The 27,209-nt window shown below is 38.2% G+C and overlaps 1 protein-coding gene across 1 annotated transcript in view; it reads left to right on the top strand.

Moving 5' to 3' along the window:
• Positions 1-27,209, top strand: part of GPC5 (glypican 5) — a 406,783-nt gene that overhangs the window by 108,475 nt on the left and 271,099 nt on the right. Inside the window, exon 3 of the mRNA XM_042805836.1 lies at positions 10,991-11,685. Coding sequence (XP_042661770.1) covers positions 10,991-11,685 — 695 coding nt within the window. The remainder of the gene's footprint in view (positions 1-10,990; positions 11,686-27,209) is intronic.

Consider the following 27,209-nt stretch of genomic DNA (forward strand, 5'->3'; position numbering starts at 1 on the left):
GAATGGTCCCTGTAGTAGACCTGTCTATAGAACCACACAGGTTATCTTGAAAGGAACTAGTAGAAGAGACCTGAAACAATCTGAGAGTAAGCTACTACTTATGGGTCCAATGGTCAATATGCATATATAAAAGGAGATGCACACACATTTATCTTGTGTGACTATTAGTTCAACATTAAACTAATTGTAGACATCAAAAAGAAATGGGACATCACTTTCAACTTGCAGAGGTATATTGTTCAGCTTCTGTACAGAGTTCATTACTGTTGTGGTTTAGGCCCAGCCAGCTAATTGCACTTCACAGCAGCTCGCTCACTTGTCCTGCCCCACTGTGGTGGGATGGGGATCAGAATTGGAATACAAAGGTAAGAACTCAGGGATTGAGATAAGGATAGCATAATAGGACAACACAAGGAGAGAGGAAATAACAATAATTAATAATAATAAAAAATAATAATACTAATTGAGCGATGAACAATGGAGTTGCTCATCACCCAGGACCCAATGCCCAGACCCTTGCTGAGCCACGATCCCTCACTCTTGTTGGCCAGCTCCCCCAGTTACATATTGAGATTGACATCATATGGTATCAGATATCCCAGCTCAGTTGTCCTGGCCGTGCCCCCTCCCAGCTTCTTGTGAAATTTAACTCTATCCCAGCCAAACCCAGGTCAAGTACTTTCACCAAAAATTTGTTCTATGTTATAGATTGCATTCCTGCAGTTGAAGTTAGATGAATACATCATTTTAAAAACATATCTAGTTGCAAGAAAATAATCTCTGGGCAAACAAATCTCTGGAGGAGATGGAATTTGATCTATTTTTCTACAATGGAAATTCAGATACAGCTGTTAAAAGTCAATAATATGGAAGTTATAAGTAAATTTGCAACAAAGATAACCAAGCTGTACAGGTGAAATAGCAAAACTAATGATGATTGGTATAATAGGGTGGATTGTTGAGCTTGTCACTATCAGCTCCCTCAATAGAAAATTAAGTAAGAGAGGCACTTTGGCATGATTCATCTCCCCATAAATATTTTGGCATGAGTCATCTTCCCATAAACATCTAAAATAGGTCAGATGAATCATGCAAAACCATCCCCATAACTTTCTACTGTTGAAAAAAAAAGAGAATATGGTATTTAGCTGAGGTGATAGCTGAGATGAATCACCACCATGTATACTTCTGTGATAGGTATGATAAGCTGATGTGATCTTTCACTGCCTTCTTCCTTGTGGGTTTTGGGTTTGGCATTGTCACTGTTTAGTAAACACTGTTTTCATCTGTATTAGCATGTATACGTTCAAGGTTATAAATGAAGAGTATAAATTGGAAGGCTTCATAATGAGCCTTATACTTTGTACTGCAGAGGTAAAATGTGTATTAATATCTGACATCACACTATATGTTACTGTAGGAGTATAATAATATAAATCAGATTCTCATGCTCAGTCATTAAAAAATTGCAAAAAAGGGCAAAATGTTCTCACATGTCCTACCAGGTTCTGCTGAGTAAGAAAGGCAGAGTGAAAGTGGAGTGGACAATACCAATCCGTATCAATATTTGATCCTAAGATGTTATTATCAAAAGCAGCTACACAGAATATTCTGTACAACTATCATAAAAAAGTCCTTCTAGAGAGAATTTCTCTTTTCTGAGACTTCCTTAGTGTTGAAATATCTTCTGAATGTCACTTAAATTTGATAAGTTTATATACTAAAAGTGTATGTCTTTTCCTAACCAGTTTAGAGAACTAGACTTTTATTTGTTTTTGACAGGTTGTATTTTCCTCTTGTAATTGGGAAAGAACATAATTGTTTGCCTGATTATCCACCTCCTGAGAGTTTCTATCTTGTCAAGTTAGAAATGGTACATTATTAACTTGTCTGAAACTTGGAAGTGCATACTACAAATTAATTCATGCTTACAGCATCCTGCAAACTAGGTACCAAAATTTATGGCATAAACCAAAATGCTGCTGCATCGCCTACATTAAGCAGAATTTTGCACATCATTAATCACTAATAGTGGTTAGATCACTAATCACAAATATACCAAAGCTATGCAGGGGGACATACAGTTTCTTTCTTGATATCCAGTAGTTATAGAGGAGACTAGAGCTAACTTGAACATAATACAGATCCAGTCATAAACTTAATTGTTCCTGAATCTTCCATGGAAAACATCAATGTTTGTTTAAAAAATGCAGCCTTGAAGGACTTTTTTTTTCCTTTTTTATCAATAAAAAATAAGTGAAGCAAAAGATAATAAATGCATCTAATCCCTTACTAAACTCTTTGGAGGCTCTTTGAAATCCATAACATGGAGCCATATGTTAAGTAAAGAAACCCCTCAAATTTCTTTGACTGACTGGTGTGATGATTTTTAGCGTGCAGTTCGTCAGAGTACCAGATGCAGGAATTCACCAAACCTCAACCAACACTTAGAAGAAAGCTGTCAGATTAAATATTTAGTGATACAAAATGATTACTTTTACTTGTTTGATGTGGAAGAAATTTTGATCTGTACTGTTGCATCTGCTAGAACCTGATTAGCATTTAACTTTAACCTGTATAAATCAAAAACCAGCTCACCGAAGTTGAGTGAGTCTTGAGTGAGTCTAAAACTGAGATAATTAAGGGGGGGGGGGGGGGGGGGAAGAGGTTGTAAACTTTCAAATGTAAAGACGAAAGTGTCATCTGATGCCAGTCATCATCATAGCTTTATAGAAGTCTTTCTGATGTTCTTCATGCATAATTCCTCTGCTACTCCCTGATAATTACTTTTTATAGTGCTAACACATAAAGTCATGATGCTCAGGCAACCCTCTGGAAACCAAATGTATACTTTATTTCATTCTAAGAAAAATACATTCCCAGCTGTGCAAAAGAAAAGAAGAGTTGCATAAATAGATTATAATTTTGTCATTTATCTACCATTAAGACCACTTTGTAGAAGCATGATCACCTCAGCTCTTTATTCGTATAAATTGCAGTATCATATTAAGTTTGATGACACCTTCTTTTAATACCAGTTCATTATAAAAATCTTAGGGATTCACCCTGACTAAATGTACAACTTTGTATATCTGAGCGATATGTTCTGAAATCCCTTTATAGTCAAGGGAGAGGAATGAGCACTCAGAGGGAGCTGCTCATCTCAACCAAAGCAGTCATCTAGAGTTGGAGAGGTGAATCATGCCTTAGAAGAGCTTGTGTCTCTCACCTAACTTTTAGGGAGCTTCACATATATATGTTTGAAGTTATGTGAAATCAATTTTACTCTTCTAATCAATTAATTTTCTGGCCCTCCTATCTCAACACCATCCTGCTATAAATTCCAAATTTCCCTTTTCAAAAAATGCCCTTTTCATACATCTGAGATGATTTGCCTTCCTTATTCATTATGGCAAATGTGTAAAAATGCATATTATAAATCACTATCAATTTAATGTCCTTTTGCAAACTAAGCACAACATTTTATGTCAAAAGATTTTCAATCAACTTTGTTACATATACCAGCTTTAAAGCTGTGATCCTCTGGAGTGTTCTGCTTGCAACTCTGAGCATATTTCATTCCAAGGTAGTAAACAATGTATTCAGAATTTAGAAATATTTTCCTCCAAGGAGAAAGCATTGCCTGTGAAATACACAGAACAATGCAAAATCAGAGAAAAGGTAAGGAGAATCCATGAGAAAAAAAAAGGTTTTGGTAGAGCTCTATTCCTAGTTTTTTCTTATCCTCTTGTCCTGGCACCATACAAAACAATCTGCTCTTGTTGCTTCCAAAATGGCAAGATGAATGGTCCCATAGTCACCACTATTAAAATAATAACAACAGGCTGAAAAAAAAACAAAAAAACAAAAAAAAACAGTTGTGAGAGAAAAGTGGAAAAGTGGAATATCACTGATTATAACAAGAGAAAATAATAACCATGTGTTATTCATTCATGTGATTATTATTCATTCAGTCATTCATATGACAGTCATTCAATATTAAAATACCATCTATCAAGGTACGATTAAGTACTTTACATTCCAGTTACAACTTTGGAGTATGTTAAATAGCAGATTCAAAGGCTAGATATTTTAAAATCAACAGTAGTAAGTTTCAGTGAAAAGTTCAAACAGAGTTTTCTGAACCGTTGGTGATGATTTTCATTAAGTTATACAAATTAATGAAGCTTCAGAGAACTGCAGGAAAGATAATTTCATTCCAACTTTTCATAATAAACAAATACAAGACTTGGAGATCATAGTATCAGATCAGGTGAATATGAGTCCTGTTGCAGTGCTGGGTCTGTTCTTGAATGTATGAATAGGAAGATGGAGAAGGAAAATTAAAAAAAAAATGAAACACCCTGCATTTGTTGATTTAGAAAGCAAATTCTACATGGCTAAATAGTCAGTATCAGGATTACTAAGAAAGTATTAACTCTGAGAGATGATATTATCTAGATTATAAAATAAGAAGTACAATTAAACTAGATTATAAAATAAGAAGTAGAATTAACTATTCAGATTAGCAAAAAGATATAGCACAATCATGAGTGAAATTCATCTCACCTGTCTTTGAGACATTTTCTTCTATATTCTTCAGCATATTAAATTTTCAAATAAAAGTTAAATTATTTTTTACATTGGTTATATTGGGAATGAGTTTCTTGTGAGGCCTCACAATTTCATTATGGGCGAAGAGAAGAGCACACCTTACATATGGATCTGAAAGAATTTACTGTTTCTCTGATTTATGTTTTAACAGCCTTTCAAAGCGCAACAGTTCTTTTTAGTGTAATTGTAGTAGACACTAATGCTTATAGTCCAAATTATCTATAATTGCTAATTCCTATTAATATTCTAACTAAAACTGTCATACACCAGCTTCCTAGTGTCTGTGCTTTTCTCTGGTGCTGTGCTCTTGCCTCCTGTGCAGTGCTCAGATGAATCATCAACCCTGAGCTCTCCACTCGGAGAAGTGTTGTGCCACTGAGGAGATTTCTTCCATGGTGCTCTTGGGCCCTCTCAGGGTTAATTTTGTTTATTTCAATACTGTATTGGCTAACAGGGTACACTCTTACCTACCCTCTGGGTCCTTGGGCTTACTTACACCATGATCTCATTTTTTTTTTTAGTCTTCCATGTAGTATTTTAAGAAAGTTATGCAATTTCACAAATCTAAAAAACAAAACAAAACAAAACAACAAAACCCCCCTACAACTACAAAAAAAAAATGACAGTATAACTAAATCAAACTTAAAATCACAGGATATGCAAATCATAGGATATACAAGAAACTCCTGACATCTGAGTGTCTGAGTAATTTTCCAGGACAATTAAGGCATTGGTCAACTGATTCTAATTCAAGTTTCTTAATTTTTTTTTTTTTTTTTCCAAATAGAGCTAAAATAAATTCAAGACCAAACAAGACCTGACAAATTCAGGTCTGTTATGAGTAGTTATGTCTATAAAGCCTGAGGTGTATCACTAACACTTGGCAATACAAAGTTGGTTGGGCTACATGTTTAATCTGTTCTACCTGTCTTTTTACTGACTTCAGTGGTGAGTCTATAATCTATGAAATGGATTAACTTGAAATATGTGTTAATGAGGAGGAGCTTTTGTGAGTGTCAGATATCTTCTGCTGGCATGTATCTTTTTGATCTCTCTCCCATATAACCTTCACAGGCAATGCCCTAATGAGTTCATTCCTTATTTTTCATTTATATGTCTCAAAATCTTTATTCTTCCAGCTCATTTTTCTGATATGATGATTAGGGGATTTTGCAGTGTATCTGGCATTGTGTACTACTTAGTAGTTAGGAATAATTACACTGAGTTTCCCACCTATATGTATTTTCCTGTTTGATATATTTTAAAAAAGTTATTATGTATGTAATACTGGGTGGATTCATTTATTTTCCATAATTATTCTTTTCCATAATTTTTGAATGCCTTTTGTTTACTACGTTGTAAACTGTACCTGAGACATTCCCCTTGACTCCAATAGGACAATGTATGCAAGATACACTTGACCGGACTGTAAATCTTTAGTAGAGAGAGTTTGATGCTTCTGGATTATCTGCACTGTCCATAAACAGAAGGAAAACATACAAAATCACCAAACATTAATGGCAACTGGCAACAAGCTAATACTTTCCCATAGGAGTTTTCAAGTCATTATAACTGAATATTATTAGGATTTTCAGTTTTTGCTTCGATTTAATTATCTAGATTCCTGTATATTATGGGCTGATATTAAAAATAATCCAGGTTTATCAGATTTAGATCCCCTCTGGAACATGAAAGTCATTCTTGCTTAATATTATGTCTGTAGTTCAAGGATGGATTTTAACCTGTCTGGCTGTAATTTACTGAATTCTATATGTTACCCTGACTAAGTGTGAATTAATTTTTAATATGTAATGTAGGCTGGTGAATTCCTACTGAATTATAAGACTTCACAACTTGTTGGCCCATTACTAATACTGGATTTTTAATTTATTAGATTATCTTTGTGTTAAGTACTATGTATGTTTCAGAAGGTAATACTCAGAATTTAGACCACGCGTTTTCTCATTTAGCAGCTTGTAGAGAACCATTGATCTGTGTGAAGAAAGGGTAAATTTAAGAAAATATAGTTGCTTTTGTAACAACGTGGTTCTATAGAAATTCATTTTAAATTAGTTTTCTAAGGTACCTGTAGTAGAAAGACACTTTCCTCAAACTATTAACAATGAGAATTGGAGGGCTGGTTTAAAATCCAATCCAAATTCTGTATCGTTCTGTGCAATATTTCCATTAAATCTAATTAATGTCCAGAAATAAAAAACAAATTTATTTTTTGTTCTCTTTGCAAGTTGTTCTAGTAAACAAGGCATGTGTATCCTTTTGTGTTGTCTTTTAAAGCCAGTACTCCACCAGACTGATTACTGCATTGTGGTGTATTTGTAATTTAGAACTACTCTAGTCAGGAACAGAAAGGTTAAAGAAAGTGAATGAAAGATTGCAAATCTTTAAAAGCAATGACCTAATAGTTATTTTACATCACTTTGTGATCAGTTTGTTAAATACACTATTAAAAAAAAGAATATATATGTGTACTGATATGAAGAATCAGCTGAATTAATGCAGTACGTGAAAAAAACAAGTGCTCATCTATATTTTTTTTCCTATCCTTGTGTTTTGTCCCTTCTTAGCAAAATCAAAAAGAGAGATACCACTGTTCTTTCAAAAGATTTAAGGGTTAATATATTGACAGCCCTGATTTTTGACCTAGGAGTGTACTAACCATAATTTGAAGTGTAGCCAAAGAAAAATAAAGTTGACATGTCACCCATGGTAAACACTAGATGTTATTCATAGTGGTGCTGCAGAAGGTATCTGTAGGATATTGTATAGTGACTACTACAAAGATCTCATAAAGGCTGGAGATAAGAGGCACTGAGACTGCAGATTAAAAAAATCATGTAATAATAAAAAGAGCTTCTCCGGCTCATCTTGGTTATATTTAAAATGTCTTTTATATGTATTGGATTTATACTGATTGAAAACTCACCACCTCTTTTATGTGGCTGAATAGTTAAGTCTGATAATATTAGTCTGGGCCCATAGACTTAAAAGATAGAGAAACACATTGTTAAACCTATGATATGCTTGCAGTATTGAACCAGCATAACCTGATCTGTCATTGAAGTCTCCAAAAGTGTTGTAAATGAAATAGATTGCCATCATAAGATGTTCACAGGAGCTGTTCAATATGGAAAGTAAACATAGGTCTGCTTTGCTTTCTGTCATTCTTCAAGCTGTCTGAGAGCAAAACAAATCTCTGGAATGCTTTGGTGGTTATAAAGTAGGAAATGTGCCAGTAGAATAAACCTGATTAACAAGTTTTGTAAGAAATCCTAAAATGTCAGTTAAACATGATGCAGAATCGTAAATGCAAGTCACCAGTATTATCGTATGCTATTTAGAAAAGCAAAAATAGTCAATAAATCATGCAGTTGATTACTGTACTCATTCATCTGTGGATTGCTGGGGCACTAGCAATGTAGTTGAGTCTTGAAGGTTTGTTATTGTTTAGATCACATTGTAAAATTTATTGATTATCCACATGCAGCATGATTTATTATTTCATCTAATATTTGTGCTCTTAGTAATAGGATACTGCAGCCATGGATTGTAACAGACATTTTAGATCACATACTTTATGGTTCTCATCTAGGAAAAAGTAATAATAAAAAATTGAGAAGGGTCATAAAAACCTTCTTCATATCATTCTAAAGAAATTCTTATAACATCATTATTTTACTAATATTACCTACTTTAACAAATTTCTTTTGAGGCATTGGCAAAATTTGTGCAAAAGACTGAATCTACAGTTACAAAACCAGCCATTTTCATAGGAGGTTTTAATATTCTTCACACTTTATTATTTTAAGCCATCTAATCCAAGAATCGATTTGACTTAAAGTTTTGTCTTTGTTATTCTGCCTGCTCAAAGGTTTTATATGAAGGGTTCTTGAGTCAGTGATAGCTGGGTATCTAGTTCAGTTGTCTAGGCACAGCCATCTAGTACCAGCTTAAGGGCAAAAGATCCACACAAAGCTTGCAGGTGTGACACAGGACCTTCAGAATACCCATGCCCTTCCAGACAGGCAGATAAACAGGGTCTACCATTGAAAATGAATTAAACACTCTTAGACCCCTAAATAAAGCCTCCATAGTAGGATTGTACTTCCTTTGCATTCCTTGTTCCTTCCAATAGAAATGAGACATAATGTGCAGTAGGATACTAAGGGCTATAATTTAGCTGTCCATGTATATGTGCCTCCCATGTGAGCTAGGTATCCAGACTGCCTTTAGAAATGGTGGAGATTGCATCCTTGGGTTCCTCCACCTTAAAGTGGGCATCTTGATCAATCTCAGATGCCCTGTCTGATACGTTATGTCTCAGCGGCTGCTCCGGAAGGACTTGGGTCTCCGATACCCATGTGCACCACTACAAACACGGGTGCAGTGCAGGTGTCTCAGGTTCAATCTGGCACGAGGTGCTGAGGTTGAGCAAAGCCACGGAGCCAGCGGTGATGCAGGCAGCTGTGGTCTGCAGAGTTAACTCAGCTAGCATATCTGCACGTCAGCTCGTGGGATAAACTGAAGAGGCTTTGCTGCATTGAACAGGTCTCTGTCGGTGGGAGCCTAGCTCCGTGCAGGTTCCTGACTTCAGGAGTCTGACTTTTGAAACAAAACAAACCCTTTGCTGAATCACTGCGATATTTGGCACGTATGAATGGTTATAGTGAAATTTGCCTTAGAAGAGATGCACGTATGTATATGCACTTTCCTACTCTCCTGTGTGCAGTCAACACTTTTTCTTACTTATGTGAATGTTAGAGGAATAGCAAAGAGAGAGAGATAGCAAAATCAGTCTTAAGAAGGATGTGAAATATGCAACTAAGAGTTCATAGATAGTAAATAGCAGAGGAATTGAGGTAATGAATGTTTTATAAGCATGTATCTCATTTTTATTGGAGAAAACAATGCTTAGAAAGTATAAGCAGATTATTTTAATATGTCTTCTCTGTGCTCTTTTCACAAAGTGTACAGTTTCAAACCCACTGAAGTCAATGAGAATCATTTCACTGACATGAACAAGCTTTTTATCGGAATATATGACATTTATGCACAGACGTATTAAAGATGTAATAGCTGGTCTTGTTTATTATATTGAAATTATTCTGAGTTTTCTACTATTCCTTTCAGTCAGTGACTTAACATCAAACTTCAGATTGATTCAGTAATTGCCTAACATAGTTTGACAGTATTTAATTCTGCCTATTTTTAACTTTTCTGTTTGGACAGTATTACCTGTACTTCATACTTTTCCTCACTTTATAGAGTCCCATTAAAAAAAATAAATATGAAAAAATAAATACATGAACACTTGTAAAGCTTGAATGAATAAGTTACTGAGTCATAACCATCCAACAGATAAAATGGGTTAATACTTGTAATAGGTGTTTATGTTTTTTTATTCTCAACACTAAGGTAAGTTTCTTTTTGATCTATATATTGTTCCTTTGCCTTTCCTGAAGTGCAAGCTTCTCAGGCAGATCTAGGAAATTCCTCAGTGGAAACATGCTTTTCTGTTTTGAAAACCAGCTTTTTTCCTTACCTGCAAATTCTAGATCAAGGCAGGAGAGAATACCTCTCCAGTATACTTTAACTATTTTATTAAAAACTACTCAGTGTAGTTAAGGATTGCCACCTAACACATGAAACAAAGTTTATCCATTCAGGCCTTGCCGGTTATGCAGATCTTGAGGCTTAGAGAGGGTGTATCCATCACAGTGCCCGAGGAGAGCAATTCTGCACCTTCCAGCACTTTGCTTGACCACAGCAATTGCCAGACCAAACAACATTGTTTAAAAGTATGTTCTCATGTGTGTTTGGTACACCTCCTTCCTTTAGAAGACAAGAAGACAAAACTGATCTTTTAAAAGTTAAGTTTTAATGGAAAGGAAAAGTTGTTTAAATTGATTAATGTTACTTTTGCCCATCCATTTAGGATGGTAAGAGGAATGAATGACTTGGAGTAGAGTGACTGAGAGCATTTAACTTTCTATTGCAGCTTGCAAAATGATTCATGAAATGAGAGAGCTTATGTATGTAAACGTAGACAGATACAGTAGGGCTTTATTGTATTTTGTAACTTACAACTGATTTCCTTTTCTATTTTTTTAGACTGTGTTTAATATATCCTGCCAAGAAAACATATAGATTATTAATTCTGTTGCAATACTACTTGTAAGGTATTTTCCTAGATGCAAAAGAGTTACCACAGCTTGTGAGAAGTTTGTCTCTTCATAAATTCTAATGCAAAAATGCCTTTGGGATAAATGTAACATGTCCTGATCTAATTGTTTTAAGGTCTTATTCTAATTTCTTATTCACTAAACCTTAAAAATAATGGACTTCTTATTTATTACAGAAACCTTTGAAGTGCTTATCAGACTGGCCAAGAATTACACAAGCACGCTTTTCTGCAATGCATATAGAAACATGGCTGCTGAGGCTACTACACATGTTCAGGAGTTTTTCACAGATGTTGGACTCTTCATATTTGGCACAGACGTTAGCACAGCAGAATTTGTCAACAGATTTTTTGATACCCTGTTCCCAGTAGTCTACAACTACGTGATTAACCCTGGTCTGACTGACATTTCACTGGAATATGCGGAGTGCCTCCGAATTGCGAGAAGAGACATCAGGCCCTTTGGTAATGTTCCCAAAAAGGCCATAGGACAAATGGGAAGATCACTGTTATCCAGCCGGACTTTCTTGCAGGCTCTGAATTTGGGGGTTGAAGTGATCAATACAACAGATCATCTGCATTTCTCTAAAGACTGCAGCAGAGCTTTACTGAGGATGCAGTACTGCCCCCATTGCCAAGGGCTGACTTTAAGTAAGCCCTGTATGGGCTACTGCCTCAACGTCATCCGAGGCTGCTTAGCTAATGTGGCAGAAATTGATCTTCATTGGCGGGGATATATTCAGTCCCTGGAGGAGCTCTCAAGTGCTATGAGTGGGACATACGACATCGAGCACGTGCTTCTGAACTTTCATACACTCGTCAATGATGCTCTCGTTCAGGCTCGTACCAGTGGGCCAGCGTTGTCTGAGCAGGTAAGCAGCTGTTTTTATCCATGCTCGATGCAAACACAACACTAAGAAAAGTAACACTGATAACTCTTCCTTGTTTGGCCATTTTTATGGTGATGAACACATTTGTATCCAAGTTAAGCTTTATTTGACAATGCATTTTTCCAGCACTGCCAGGTTTTATTTTAATCATGCAAATGACCTGCTAATTTCCCATATCCTATTCACAAGTTCAACATCAAGTGGAGATTAAGCATTTTGGCAGTACTTACAGTAGAACCTTTTCAAAATGAAAGAATTGTTGTGTGGAATTTATCTTTTCTCATTTCCAGTGAAACCATAGTTTTTTCCAGGTTTTTGCCGAGTGAAAATTTTTATTGAACAATCCAGTGGAACCTTCTATTCCTTCACCATTTTTATTTAGAAGTTAACATTTTTAGCAGATGCACTGAATAGCTTTAGGTTTAACTTTACAACTGCGTCTGTTAGGCTCTGCTGAACAAGGGTAAACAATGGAATATTAAGTTTGGAAGCTTAACATATTAACAAAAGGAGAGTATAATTTCACAAATATTCTATAAAAACAGAATAATACGATATTTGTGTAAATGAGTGCTAAATCTGAGCAACAATATTTGTTTGCAAACTGTAATCTTTTTGTACAACATACTGAGAACAATTTTTGGGAGCACAAAAAAATGTCATTCATGAATGTAAGAAAGTTGTTTAATGACTTCGTTGTTATCTTATGTGCACATAATGATAAATTTAAACAATCCTTCTTTTAGATACTAGTGTCCTGTATTAAACAGCCTATGACTTCACATATATTATTTGCATAATTTTTTAAGTTTCAGAGAAAGTGGCACAGTTCATTTGTAACATGAACTAAGTCCTTCCTTATATATACTTAAGAGAAAAAGCAAGTTATGTGAGAGCTATGTTAGCTGTGAATGCATGAAGTGGGAATTTTAAGATACTGTTAGGGAAAATGCACTTTAGTTACCTACACATCAGAAAGAAAGCTAGTATATCTGCAAATTTATGGAGGTTATGTATATAACAAAATTTGAATTATTCCTGTGTTATATTTAATCCACAGTATATTTTATAATTGTATTTTTCTCTCTATTCTTGCATGCAGACTTCACTGACAGTGATATATTCTGTGTTTAATGCTGGATTGGATATCTTGGTCTGGGGAGATGCCTTTAGTTTTACAGTATACACAGGTCTAAACAGGGTGTCTGGGCGCCATTGTGGTGTGACATCAGCAGAGGTGCAGTAATACTTCTAGGAGTGCCAGCCTTCCTCTTTACATGACTGGCTGAAGTTAAAGCAGCATCTTCAGCTAAGCGGCTGATATGACTTCTGTCAATAAGCAACTTGACCTAATATAATAAATAGAGGATTCTTCATTTCTTACTAAGACCCACAGTCTTATTAAAATGAGTTCTTCATCCTGCTTGTAGTCAGTGAGTGACATGGAAGTGTCCCATTTCTATGAATTTCCCATTTTATGTGCTTTATACCAGACAGCTATATTAGCCAGAGTCTCCTGCTGCTGAACTTCCTTGAGAAAAACTGTGGGTTTTTTTTAAAAAGGTTTTCCACTAGCAGTTTGGCTCAAAAGTGGCTTACTGATGTCTGTCTAATTCCTATTATGTTTCAGAGGTACAGTTGCCTTTTAGGGATATTCCCTGTTCCTCCTCAGATTTTTGAGGGATCTTTTTTGGCTACAATTTTCAAGAACAAGCTAGAATAAGAAAGTAAAGACTCAATGGAAGGAATTCTGTTTCCTGTTTCATCCAGGGTCAATTAGTCTGAGAAATTTTAAAGTTGGGTATTCAACAGTTAACCATCATTGGCCCAGACTTTAAAGTCTCTGAGCACACTCATGTTTTCAAAATGAAAGCTTTTACACTCCAAAATAATATATTTCACTCAATTTTAGTAAAAAATTAAGTGGGTAAAAAGCCATCCACCCAGTTGTTTGGCTTAATGAAAATTTCAGATTGATCCAAAATAAAATGCTTTATTTTGATATTCCTAAAATCCCTCATGCCTTTCTTCTCTCCTTCCCTCCTATGATGTAAGGAATTGTCACACTTTGAGCCTGGTCAGCAGCCAACCACCACACAGTGGCTCTCTCTCCCTTCCCCTCCGGCAATGAGAAGGGACAGAGAGCCAGGCTTGGGGTTCGAGATAGGACTGGGATGGGGAAAAATCCCCCTTTATGATCACGAGCAAAAGGCAGACTCGTTAGGGGAAGAAAAAAAAGAACATACATTTATTACAGACACTAACAACACATAACAGAGTAGGACAGTGAGAAGCATTGCCACATCTTGAGAACACCTTCCCCCCACCCCTCCCTTCTTCCCGGGCTCAGCTCTGCTCCCGATATCTCTACCTCCTCCCCCAGTGGCGCAGGGGCAGGGAATAGGGGGTGCAGTCAGTGCTGCCACTTCCTTTATCTTCAGTGGAGGGAGCTTCTGGAACTTGTTCCCCCTGCTCCATTGTGGTCCCCCTCTCACAGGAGACAGTCCTCCACAAACTTTCTCCGATGTGAGTCCCTCCCATGGGCCGCAGCGTTCCCCACACTGCTCTGTCATGGGTCACTAACTTCCTCCGACTGGATTCCCTCCCACGGCTGCAGCCCTTCCCGAGCTGCTCCGACGTGGGACTCCCCCACATGCTGCAGTCCTCCCAGTGCTGCATTGCAGCAGCGGGGCTACCTTTTCCCATGAGACCCTGGCCTTCTTTGGGCACAGAACCTTGATCAACCAGGAGAAAAACACAGGCCATAAATCAATGTCTGCTCCACCATAGATCTTCATGGGTGGCAGTGGGGGGCTGCCCTGCCATCTCCCCACAGGATACAGGGGGGTCTCTGCTCCGGCACACCTCCCCCCTCCTTTCTTCCTCCGTTCCTCCACTGACCTTGGTGTTCATGCAGCTGCAGCAACTCTTCCTCACAAGTCCGACTGCTCGTCACCACGTCCCTTCTTAAATACGTTATCACAGAGGCGCAGCTGATTGGCTCAATTTCCCAAACAGAAGTGGAGCTGACGTGGAGCTGGGGGAGCTTCGAGAAGCTTCTCACAGGGGGCCGCCCCGATAGCCCCCTCCCCTGCTACCAAAAAACCCCACCACTCACTCAACCCCAGGACAGGAATACTAAAATTTCTTATGCAATGATATTTTGTACCAATGTATGTGTTAGAAAACCAAGTGTTTACTTCTGTTAAGATCTTCTCGTATAGAATCACTTCCAAACTTTAAAAACTAAGTATTTAATTTTTCACTCAATCTGCATCAGACCTATGCATTTAGACGAATCTTTCACTTGATCTCTATGTTATAATCGACCAGTCCTTTCTCTCACTGATCTATGGCGTGGTCAAATAAGACTGTGATGCATTGATCCCTTGGAACACAGAGATCTAGTCAGTCAGTTCTGATTTGCTGAGCATGGCTTGAGTATATTTCATATTTGCCCATACCTTAGGTATCACTTGATGTGTAATAAATACAGTATTTCAGCTTTAAGAGGCAGAGGACATGAATTTTGTTGAAATTGGCTCATTAATATTTATTTATTTTATCTTCAGAGTGACTCATGAACTGTTTCAAATTTTGATAAGCAATTAATGCATCAGTGATTCTAACAGACACAGAAGAGATGATTATGAGCCAGCAAATAATGGCTTGCTTAGGCACACGGCAGTCTCTGCAGTTTTAAAAGTGATTTTCATCACAGTAAGTACTTTAATGAGTTTTAAAGAAGCAGACAGAGAAAAATAATATTTAAATATTTGGAGGTATGATATATGCATATACAAATACTAATATGATAATCAACCAAGTATCCTGCTTAGTGGTACATGTATTTGTACAGCTCTTTATCTAATCATGTGTGTGTTTGTGTAAATAACTATGTAAAGGAGTTTTTTCTAACATGTTGCATGGATATATTTAAATCTAATATTCATACTTTAAGCTCTGTGTGATGTAGAAAGACCACTAATGCCTATATAATATGTCATCCTTTTATAAAACTTTCTTCCAGTATTTACAACTCGTTCTTTTTTCTGTTTGGGTTAGCAAATCAGTGCCACACTGTCTCCAGTTGTTATTTCCATTTCCCTTTCTTCTTCCTGTTTCGAATTCACACTTCTAATTCTTGCCTCTCACAGCTCTGCTGACTAATAAATAAATGCATCACCCATTCATCATCTCTATAGCCAGACATTATTCTGTGCTGTTCTGAAGAATCTAGTGGCGATACGTGGGTTGTACAACTATTCACATATTTATTTATGTTCACATATATATATATAGACAGACGTATATTTAATGACATTTCTGTCCTGTGTTCCTGAAGTCTATATATGTCCATTTATGCACTGTTTATGCTCAGTGCATAGTGGACCCTATGTTTTTTAGCTGGTAGGAGATGGAACAGAATTTTTTTAGCAGACTTCAGTGTGTATGGTCATGCAGATACAATTTAATAGAGGTTTAAGAGAGTTGGGTGATACAAAACAAGAACAGTATTAATTGTTAAGCTAATCCGAGAAACATGATCTGTAGTTCTTAAGCATTGGATCACAGGTTAAAATGCTTATTGCTACAAAGGACCTTATAGATTCATCCTGTGCTTCTCTTTGTGCTCAGCCTGAGTTGCCACATGCTGGTCTCTGAGCTTGCATATAGCCAGGGAAATCCCCACTGCCAGCAACTGTGCAGGCTAATGAATGCTCCAGCACTTTGCAGCACATTTAAGCCTTATTTGAGGAAAAACAAATGAACAAATAAAAAACCCATGAAAACTTGTTTACAAGTTGTAATAAATTGTTTCGTGTTACCTCCATTCTGTTATCCTAGCCACTGTCAATGTCATGACAGAAGGACAAAGAGAGATTTTAGCAAGATTTACGAAGCTTTGGTGTGGATGGAGCCTACTATCCCCACCATGAGTTTCTTTCCGTTCCCTTTTTGCATGGGTTAATGGCACGGCCCTGTGCCATGGGAGGATAAGTTCCTGTGTCACTCGCAGTGTCGTTTGACACCAGCTTAATCCAGTCTCACCCTGGGTTGCCCAGGTCCTGCTCTGGCACCATCCGCAGCCGTGTGTTAGCACCCATTTCCCTGTGTGCACGCTGCTTCAGCAGCTGGGAGTGAAGCTGGCTGAGGGAGCTGTCTGTAAGAGAGAGTCTCTTAGCCGTGGTTTTGTTTTGGTGCATAAAGACTTGTGCTGTCACACGTTGAGTAACACGGCAGCTGAGAGGTCCACCGGAGTGGGACAGAGGACCTGAGAGGAGGTGAAATGGGTCTGAGGCAAGAGCTGAAGGAAAAGGGGAAAGGAACAGAAGAGAAAAGTCACAAGGATTTATAATTAAATCTTTCCTCCAAACTTTACATTACACTGTTGTTCTTGATTCCCAAAAGATCAGTGACGTTTGGGATTAATATTGAATAAAAGAGATGAAGAGGAATATTGCTTCATTGTTCTTTGTGTATTCTGGGCACTGATGATTTGGGGATCTGGAGGAAAATTAAGTATGTGACCACGATATTAAAAATTATATATGCATATAAAACTTTGGCAATTGGAAACACAACAGAAAAAATTAAAATCACACAGACAAATTCTGGCATTTCATAATTTTGAAAATGAGGAATTTGTGCTATAGGTTTGGTAAAACTCTTATATGTATTTTTATATGTAATATAAGCCTACAAAAATTTGGAATGGGATTTCCAAAAGCACTATGTCTTCACTGTGTTCTAACTGATGTGGTGGACTTTCACCAGATCAGTTTTCCAAACAGTTGAAGATAATGAAAATGTCAAACTTCTGAAACTTCTCAAGTCCTTTCACTGATCTTAGTCTAATCCTGAAAGAATATCTAAATTATGTGTCTTCTAAAAAGATGCATAATTATATTGTATTAAAAGAGACTTTCGTCTTGCTCTTTTTTTAATCTGTTTTTAACACCAGGAGAAAAGCAAGATCTTTCCTGTGCCATAGAATGCTACCAGGAATAAGAATTTAATAGACTGTATTTAGAGCTATATTTGCTTATTGTTTATTTTTGCTTGAAATGACTAGCTATAAACATCTAAACAGTCAGAACTGGTATAATAGTAATGTTGTTAATATTCTTATGAAGAGACATATTCACAAACATTATAAATAGATTATTTGTGTTTTTTTTTTTTTTATTCCTTCTAGGATCTGTTTTATGTTGCTACTTTTTATTGGAGTCTCTCTAGCAAAAAGTCACACAGCCTTATTCCATATCATTCCAGAAAATGAAATGTTGTAGAAGTGCACTAAATCAATTAATTTTTTATATTTTAAAAAGGAGTGGAAAGATGATGAAAAACATCATTTGGTAATGCCAAATACATACAAAACACACACCTGCAAGCTATAGTATAATTGCAGTTTTTATTTTTGAAAAAGAGTAAATTTGATTGTCGACAAAAGACCAGATTAACAGCATTTCAAATTGTGGGAAGTGCTGTGCTTGGATATTTGATAAGTTTCATAGATTTACAGGTTAAGGCACTTAAAAGAGATGCAAGAGATGAGCATCCTTTGAAGTAGCTATCCTGTGAACCCACTTCCTTAGTATCTAAAATCTAATTTATTTATTTACATGATTATATGCCTATAAATGCAACAGCTTTATGCCTACTGCTTCATAGCTACTTCATTTTGGTTGCTTGTTTAGACTGCATTAGTCAATCATGTGAAGTAAGTTCACAATCTATTTGAACTTATATTAAAAAATAATTTTGCCATGCTAAGAAATCTTAATATTAGAAAATGCTTATTATAAACCTTTTATATAAATCATGTCATGAAAGAGATCTGAAATTTATCACTTAAAAATAAAATGGTTATTGATTTGATAAGTTGAAATTTTAGGCTTTACTTCCAAGCATTATTGATAATGTCCACTCTGATTTTGCTTGAAAAACTTATGAGTTATCCATCTAATAAAAATTCAAAAAAATAGAAGAATGGAAGCAAAAAATAAGCATTTACATTAAAACTGAAAATTCAGGAAAATAAAGGAGGAAAATAAGAAACATTTCCCCTAAAACAATTCAGTCTGTCTAAACAATGTCATATGAACATATTCTAATGTTATTTCCATGTGTTTCAGTGCACCCAACAGTATGTACATGAAAGGGACATATATTCAAATTTAGTGACTGATTTACCACTAGTTTATCTTATTTTGCCTCATTAGTGTAGGAGCCTTTCATCATTCTTTGATTTTGAAGACTATAAATGCTGCATACCCTTTAGCACAATGGGTAAGGGCTTTAACCTTAATCTTGCTTCTTTGGATTTTGTTTTATTGCTTCATAGTCTGAGCATTATTCAAATGACTCCTACTTTTGGATTTGAAATATTTAAAAGGAAATAATATGCATTTACTCTTGCCACTGTAGTTTTCTCATTGCTTTAACCTAAAATGAAATAAGAATTACATCATTTGGAAGTGATGCATTCAAGATTTTACTATTTTAAAATAAATATTAAAACAATATTTTACAAATGGGGAGGTTCAGTCTTGATATTAGGAAACATTTTAGACTTGATATTAGGAAACAAGTTGAGGCTTCCTAGAGAGGTAGTCGTTGCTTCAAGCCCATCAGTGTTTAAGAGGCATTTGGACAATGCCCTTAATAAGATGCTTTAATTTTTATTCAGCCATATATTTGATCAGGCAGTTAGATTAGATGATCGTTGTAGGTCCTGTCCAACTGAAATATTCTATTCTATTCTATTCTATTCTATTCTATTCTATTCTATTCTATTCTATTCTATTCTATTCTATTCTATTCTATTCTATTCTATTCTATTCTATTCTATTCTATTCCATTCCATTCCATTCCATTCCATTCCATTCCAGCCTATTTTAAATGCTTTTATGGAATGGCATAGACTGAAAATCAAAACCCTGATTAAAAAGAAGCAAATCTCTGCATGTAAGAAGAATTAATTACGTGAAAACACAGTTTCACAGCCTAATTTACTGTATATATTAGAGTAAAACTGGTTGTTGTTTTAGAATAAGTTAATTGCTTACTATTTTACAAATTTAACAGATTACACAGCATTGTATAACTTATGACTGCTTTGGTTTATTATCCATATTGTTTATATTTAAACTGCACAGTAAATTTCTCTATTGCAAACATTCTAGGTATATATATATCTCTGATAAATATATATATATGTATATCTGTGCTTGGAAATAGGTGAGTTATATCTGATTGGAAATAGGTAAGTTTAGACAAATATCTAGCTGGCTCTTCCAAATAGCTGAATGCATTTGTCTGTGATTCATCTGCTGATGCGTAGACAACTTTTTCCACCATTTGCATAACGCAGAGACATGCAGACAGCATCATTCTGAGGGACCTCTCCAATGCTGCAGCAAAAGAAAAGCAGCTTGAAGGCAGGGACAATTTACTGTGTTCATATCCCAGACTTCCCTCTCTTTCATGATTTTACGTGTGCTCCAGCTCCTTTTTCATGATTGCTACGATTGCCTTGGAGGATCAATCACTCTCCCTTCAGAAGAGAACCCTGTTTAACACAAGGCCCAAAGTGCACTTGGCATGGGCAGAAAAGAGAAGCACCGTCAGTGCTGCATGTAGAGTTTTGTGCCTTAGGATGGCCCCAATATGGACAGCTGACCTAGCTCTGCTAGCTGCTCCCAAACTTTGGTCCTATTGCCACTAGCAGTCAGGAAAGCAGCAGGGAGACTGGATGATTAACATTACCCTTAATTTTGGCATCAAACAGCCAAACTTCTCTGTGTATATGTAAGTATGTATGTATGCCCATGACATGTGGTGGTTTACCAGCTTGCAGTTTCTCACTGGGAAAGAAAAGGAGGATTATCTCAAAAATAAGATGCAGAGGAATGGGGAGGAAGGGAGTTTGAGTAAAGGTGAGGGAAGTGGATTGGGGTCCTGGGTTAGATGTGCAGGTCCCCCACACGCTATTGACCCTCTACTCTTTACAGGCTTTGGTTAGAACAGCATCACAGGAGCCAGGGCACTGCCAGGCTTCACTGTCAACAACATCCCATAGCTTACCAAGAATGCAGTGTACGTTGCAGGTGAGGTAAATTGTAGCTGATTTTAAGCACCTCATTGACATCAACCAGGGAGAATCCATCACTGGCAAGAAGTCTCTGTTGCCATTGGGAAGGGCAGGGAGGCTCAGCAGTGGGTAACAGGAGGTCAGCAGAGCACCCAGCACCAGGATCCCACTCCCAGGCCAGAGCACACTGCTTCCGTGGGGGGATGATGTAAACACTGATGATTTTCAGAGAGCCCCAACCAAGGCCAGACTGCAATCTCCATGGGCAGAGACAACATGTGATCTGAAAGATACGGTAGCTCAGATGTGTTGCATCTTCTTCTTCTTCTTTAGCTATTCCTCTGATTTTTGAGATTATATGTGATAAAAACTACTTCTTCACTTGGCTTTTGACCTGTCTGTCTGCTTGTGCTGTTTCCTTTAAAAACAGACACCTTCTGGTTGTTTTCATGCCTTGTTTCCATGGCAAGGTATGTGACACTGTTCTCTTGTCATCCAGCATGCCAGCTCTTGAGTAGCATGCTGCTGCTGCTGCCAGGGCTCTGCTACAGGACTTGTTAGGACTGCAAGAGACAAATGTCCTTGTTGAGCCTGACCCTGCTCACCCTTTTCTACTCATTCTACCTGGGCTGTTTTCACCTTCTTCCTCTAAGCATGATGCTTCCTTTTCTTGCTGGAAATGTGTGCAGAATGCTGTAGCCACTGAAGGTGTCATTGACACTTTCCAGAGTATTTTTCAGGGCACTGCTAGACACAGCTGGTGTCACTGTGTTTTTAGGATGTCCAAAGCCTTCATTTTTATGGTGGTGAGGGGACAAGGTCGTCTCTTTATTTTTCTTTGGGTAAAGAAGATGAAAAATCTCAGCTGGAGGGAATAGATGGAGTATCCCACGGAGAGACTTTTTTCAAAAATAGGGGAAAATGTGAGAGGACTTGTGGAGAGAGGACAGTCTATCCTGCTGATACTAGTCAAGATAATTGTGCTGCCTGTCAACCTTTTCTTGCTTCAGATGTTGATTTGGAAGTGACATACATCATGGAGGAATTATAAACACCCTGGTATCTGCTGGAAGGACAACATAGCAGTGAACAGGCAATCTAAGAGATCGCCGGAGTACACTGGGGACAACTTCATGGCATAGGTGATAACAAGGAAGGGTGCTCTGCTGGACTTGATATTTACAAACAAAGAAGAATGTATCAGGACTGTGAAAGTCAGGAGCAGCCTTGAGGAGAAAGCGATGCAACAAAGAGGACTACAAGCCTGGATTTCATGAGACCAGATTTCAACCTCCTCAGAGATCTGCTTGGAAGAATCCTATGGGGTATGGCCGTGGAGAGTAGAGAGATCCAGGAGAGCTGGTTGATATTCAAGGATCACCTCCTCCAAAATCAAGAAAGCTCTATCCTGACAAGCAGGAAAACACGCAGAGGCATCAGGAGTCTGGCATAGTATAAGCAAAGTTCTCTTGACTGTACTTACAGAAAGGGAGTGTTTAGGAGGTAGAAGCAGAGTCACATGACCCAAGAGATGTATAGAGCTGGTGTCCAATATTGCAGGGGTAGGATTAGAAAAGTTAAGGCTGACCTGGAGTTAAATCTGACAAGTGATGGGAAAGGCAGCAAAAAAGAACTCTACAAGCACATAAACAACAAAAGTAAGACATGGGAAAATGTATGCCTGCTGCTGAATGTGGCAGGGGAGCTGGTGACACGAGACACAGAAAAGTCTGAGGTATTAAATGCCACCTTCACCTCAGTCTTTACTAGTAAGACTGGCCTTCAGAAATTCAAGGACCCATAGACCAGAGGGAAAGTCTGGATCAATGAAAGCTTACCCTCAGTGGAGGAGAACAAGGTTAGGGCACTAACCTCAGAGCACTTAAACAAACTGGACATATATAAGTTCATGGGACCTGACAAGTAGCACCCACAAGGGCTGAGGCAGCTGGCTGATGTCATTGTGAGGCCATTCTCAATTACCTTTGAATGGTGATGGCAACTGGGAGAGGTTCCTGGAGATCGGAATAAAGCAAATGTCACCCCTATCTTCAGAAAGAGTAAGAAGGAGGATCCAGGAAGCTACAGGTCAGTCAGCCATACCTTGATCCCTGTAAAGGTGACGGAGCTACTTATCCTGGAAACCATTCCAAACACATGGACAAGAAGGTGATTGGTGTGGATTTACAAAGGGGAAACCGTGCTTAGCCAACTTGATATCCTTGATGGGACAGAGAACTTGATAGGATATGGGTAGAACAATGGATGATGTTTGCCTCGACTTTATTAAAGCCTTTGAGACTACCTCCTACAACATCCTTAAATACAAGCTGACAAAGTGCACAGTGAAGAAGACTGAAAGCTGGATGAGTGGCTGGGACCAGAGGATTGTGATCAGTGGCACAAAGTACAGTTCAAGGCAAGTCACTAGCGCTGAACCTCGGGAGTTGATAGTGGTGCACTGTTCAGTGTCTTCATTAATGGCCTGGGTGTTGGGACAGAGTGCACCCTCAGCAAGTTTGCAGACAATACAAAACTAGGAGGAGTAGCTGATACGTTAAATGGTTGTGCCATTCAGAGGGACCTTGGCAAGCTGAAGAACTGACCTGAGGGGTATCTCATGAAGTACAACACAGGCAAATTAAAAATCCTCCACCTGGGGAAGAATAAGCCCATGCACCAGTACATGCTGGGTGTTGGCTGACTGCAAAGAAGCTTTAGAAGAAAGGACATGGGGGTCCTGGTAGACACCAAACTGAACATGAGAAATGTACCTGAACATCCAAGAAGGCCGGCAGCCTCCAGGGCTGAATTAGGCAGAGTGTTACCAGCAGTTTGAGGCAAATGATCCTTCTGCTCAGAATGGGTGAGGCCACATCTGGAGTGCTGTGTCCAGCTCTGGGCTCCCCAGTACGAGAAAGATATGGACTGACTGAAGTGAGTGCAGCCACAAAGTTGATTACGGGACTGGATCATCTTTCATATAAGAGGAGGCTGAGAGAGCTGGGTCTGTTCAGCCTGGAGAAGAGGAGGCTCTGGCAGAATCCCATCAGTGTGTATAAACACCTGATATGAGCCAATGAAGAGGAAGCAGCCAAGCTCTTTTCAGTGGTGCCCGCTGACAGGACAGAGGCAAGGGGCAGAAATTAAAAACCATGAAATTCCATGGAGCATGTTGCCCAGAGAGGTTGTGGAGTTTCCATCCTTGGAAATATTCAAAATCCAACTAGACATGAACCTGGAAAACCAACTGTAGTGGACCTTGCTTGAATAGGGATGTTAGACTATATGACCTGAAGAAGTTCCTCCCAACCTAAATAATTCTGTGACTCTGTGAAATGACTTAGAAGGTGGATACATCAGGGGAATATTCTTACTGAGGAGCCAGCCATCTTTGAATCAGTAGCTGTGGTGGGATAGGACCCACATATGGGCATCATGGACAAGGCAGGAACCTGTCATGAGAATGCTTCTCATGCAGGATGTGGACACTGGCTTCATCTTACGGCTGATGAACACTGACATGCGACGTATTCACTACCGCAGTACGCTGTTAAAACAGAGTCTGCACAAGACAGTACACATTGTCTAGTTTACAGATCTCCAGTCAAAGGGAAGGTGTATGAATTGTTTCTTACACAATCTCAAAGCCTGGATGAAATTCCCCAGGACAGGATGAGAAAAACTGTGGCCAATGTAGTGATAGCTCAGAAGTTCTCAAAGGAGTTGGTTGCAAAGCTATATATCAACAATAGGTACTTTTCTTCTCAAGAGAAGTGGAGTTATTGATGATGAACTGTGGTGGGAGAATGAGCCTTGGTTTAGAGATTGCACAGATACAACCTAATTTTGATGTTGTGCAAAAATTAATTATATTGTTCCTGTCATCAGACTATCTGACTGGACTCAGCCTTATACTCCTTTAACGTTCACCAAGTGTGTGTTCCCATTACCAATTTGTAAAAGAGAAAACCCCAAGTGAGCAATGTGTCATACAGTTCTTTCATACTTTTGAAAAAAATGTAAAAAATTAAATACGTAATTTTCAGCAAAGCGGATTTTGGAATAAAATTGTGGAGTTCTGCCTACAGCTTTTGGCATATGTCTCTGCCATAATTACTTTGCTGAATTTAAATTACTTGATAAATTGATGAATTTAAATTACTTCACAATATCGATATAAACTGATTTGTAGAAAGTGCTGAACAGTAATTGGATTTAAAGTCCTCATCTTATACAGGTCTGTATTCTAATATCATTGTGTTCTAAAAGAAGGTTTGATATCTAACCTAACACACAGTTGAACACCATCACCTTCCATTTCTCTCCATTCACAGATAGCCAGCTGTCGCTGTGAAAAACTGTGGTGTTTGTATAATAAAGTATGGCATATTTTTATACATCAGTCATTTTTTTTAATGTAGCATGAGGTGTACTGCAGTCATGACCTCTATCTAATTCAGATTCCTCTCATGTTATGTTTCACTTCTGCATTGTTTCAAAGTGGAAAAGCTCCTTGCTGCTGTCAAAAGGTTTTCTTCTGAGGCTAAACTGGACTTCATTCATCAGAAAAGAGAATGGAGAACTTTGAAAACAAAGCAGAAATCAACAAAGAAAGTGTTTATGGCTTGTTTGTAACTAATGAAAAGTTGTTTTAATTAAATAGTAGGCTTTCTTGCTACCTAAACATACACGGTGGTTTGACAGCTCTTCACATCTTTTCTGGATTGATCCATCCTAGCTGTATATTTCAGTAGCTTGCACTCACTGAGATCTGAAGCATTACCCTTTTTTCTGTAATCTTGTCCACTATACCACACACTATATAGTACCACTAAAAATGTCCCTGCTGTTTTGCAGATTTTGTAACTAAAATCAGTGTTTTCCAAATAACAACAAAATCTCTGTTACAATATTCAGCATAAAAATAGTGATAATCACATCTTGGACCATCTCTTGTGTGTTGGAATCCCTATTGTAAGCTCTGTGCTACAGAATTCTGCTCAGAATCAGTGTCCTTTTCCAGTGCAGCAGGTCTACTTGCTTCTAATGTGTAGAAACGGGGCTTCATATCACACACAGATTATTAGCAGAGTCACTGATGCATCCATAGTCAGGCACACATTTTGTAACAAAGTATGTTAGCGTATGATCTGTTCCTTTAATTTATCAGGGCATTACTTCTCAAGTGCAAATTGGAAAGAAAAAATAAAATTGATACATTTTGCTGGACATATACTTGCTAATACTCTGTTAGTGTCTTTATTTTAAGGTTTATGATACACACAGATGTGTGACAGACACTGGAAGCACTTATTTCTGTCAAGAACATCTTAAATATAATGGGAGAACATGAAGCCGTGAAACCACGTCAGTCAAAATAAAGTCAATTGCTGCATTCTTCAGCTTCTCAGCATTTGAGTATATGGTGGCACAGTTTTTGGTACCTGTTTCAAGATGCATCATTTCAAATTCCTCTTCTTTCAGCAAGTTTTCATTTATGGAAATGAGAGAGGATGTGTTTCTTACTTCTGGTGACAAGAGGTTCAAGTCCAGTGTCAAGTTCATGTCTCACACTTTCCTGAACAGTGCTTTGCAGATGCCCCGGGGCTGGCAGCGTGGCTGCAGGGCAGCCCCTGTGAGGGGAGGCTGGGGCTGCCAACCAACCCCCTGCAGGGCACGGCTGGGCCCCTCGGCCAAGGTGGGGGCACCTTTGTTCTTAAACATATTTAAGAAAGGATGAAAATGATGCATGGCAGCTAGGCGTGAGGAAAAAACATGAGAGAAAGAGCCCCTGCAGACAGCAAGGCCAGAGAAGGAGGAGGGGGAGGAGGTGCTTCAGGTGACGGAGCAGAGATTCCCCCACAGCAGTGGAAAAAAACATGGTGAGGCAGGTTGAGCCCCTGCAGCCTGTGCAGTAGACCATGGTGGAGCAAATATCCACACTGCAGCAGGTAGGCAACTCCATGCTGGAGCAGGGGAAAAATGTGAGGAGCAAGGAGCAGCAGAGATGAAGTCTTATGGACTGATCACAACCCCCATTCCCCATCCCCCCCACAGCACCTGCGGGGCCGAAGGAAGGCAGAGGAGTTGGATGTGAAGGAATGAAGTTGAGTCTGGGATGAAGAGGGAGGCTAGGGGGGCAGGTGTTTTTAGTTTTATCTTTGTTCTTCACTCTGTTTTTAAATGGCAATAAATTCAGTTCATCATCCCCAAGTTAAGGCTGTTTTGCCCACGACAGTAATTGGTGAGTGCTCTCCTTGTCTTTATCTCAATCCAAAAGCTTTATTCATCTTATTTTCTCTCTCAGTCCTGGTGAGGAGGGGGAGTGAAAAAGCGTCTGGGTGGGGGTCTGGCAGCCAGCCAAGGTCAACCCACAGCACTTATCAACACACATGCGCGCGCA

The sequence above is a fragment of the Tyto alba genome, unplaced genomic scaffold (genome assembly GCF_018691265.1).
Source record: "Tyto alba isolate M040663 unplaced genomic scaffold, T.alba_DEE_v4.0 Super-Scaffold_45, whole genome shotgun sequence".
Taxonomy (NCBI): domain Eukaryota; kingdom Metazoa; phylum Chordata; class Aves; order Strigiformes; family Tytonidae; genus Tyto; species Tyto alba.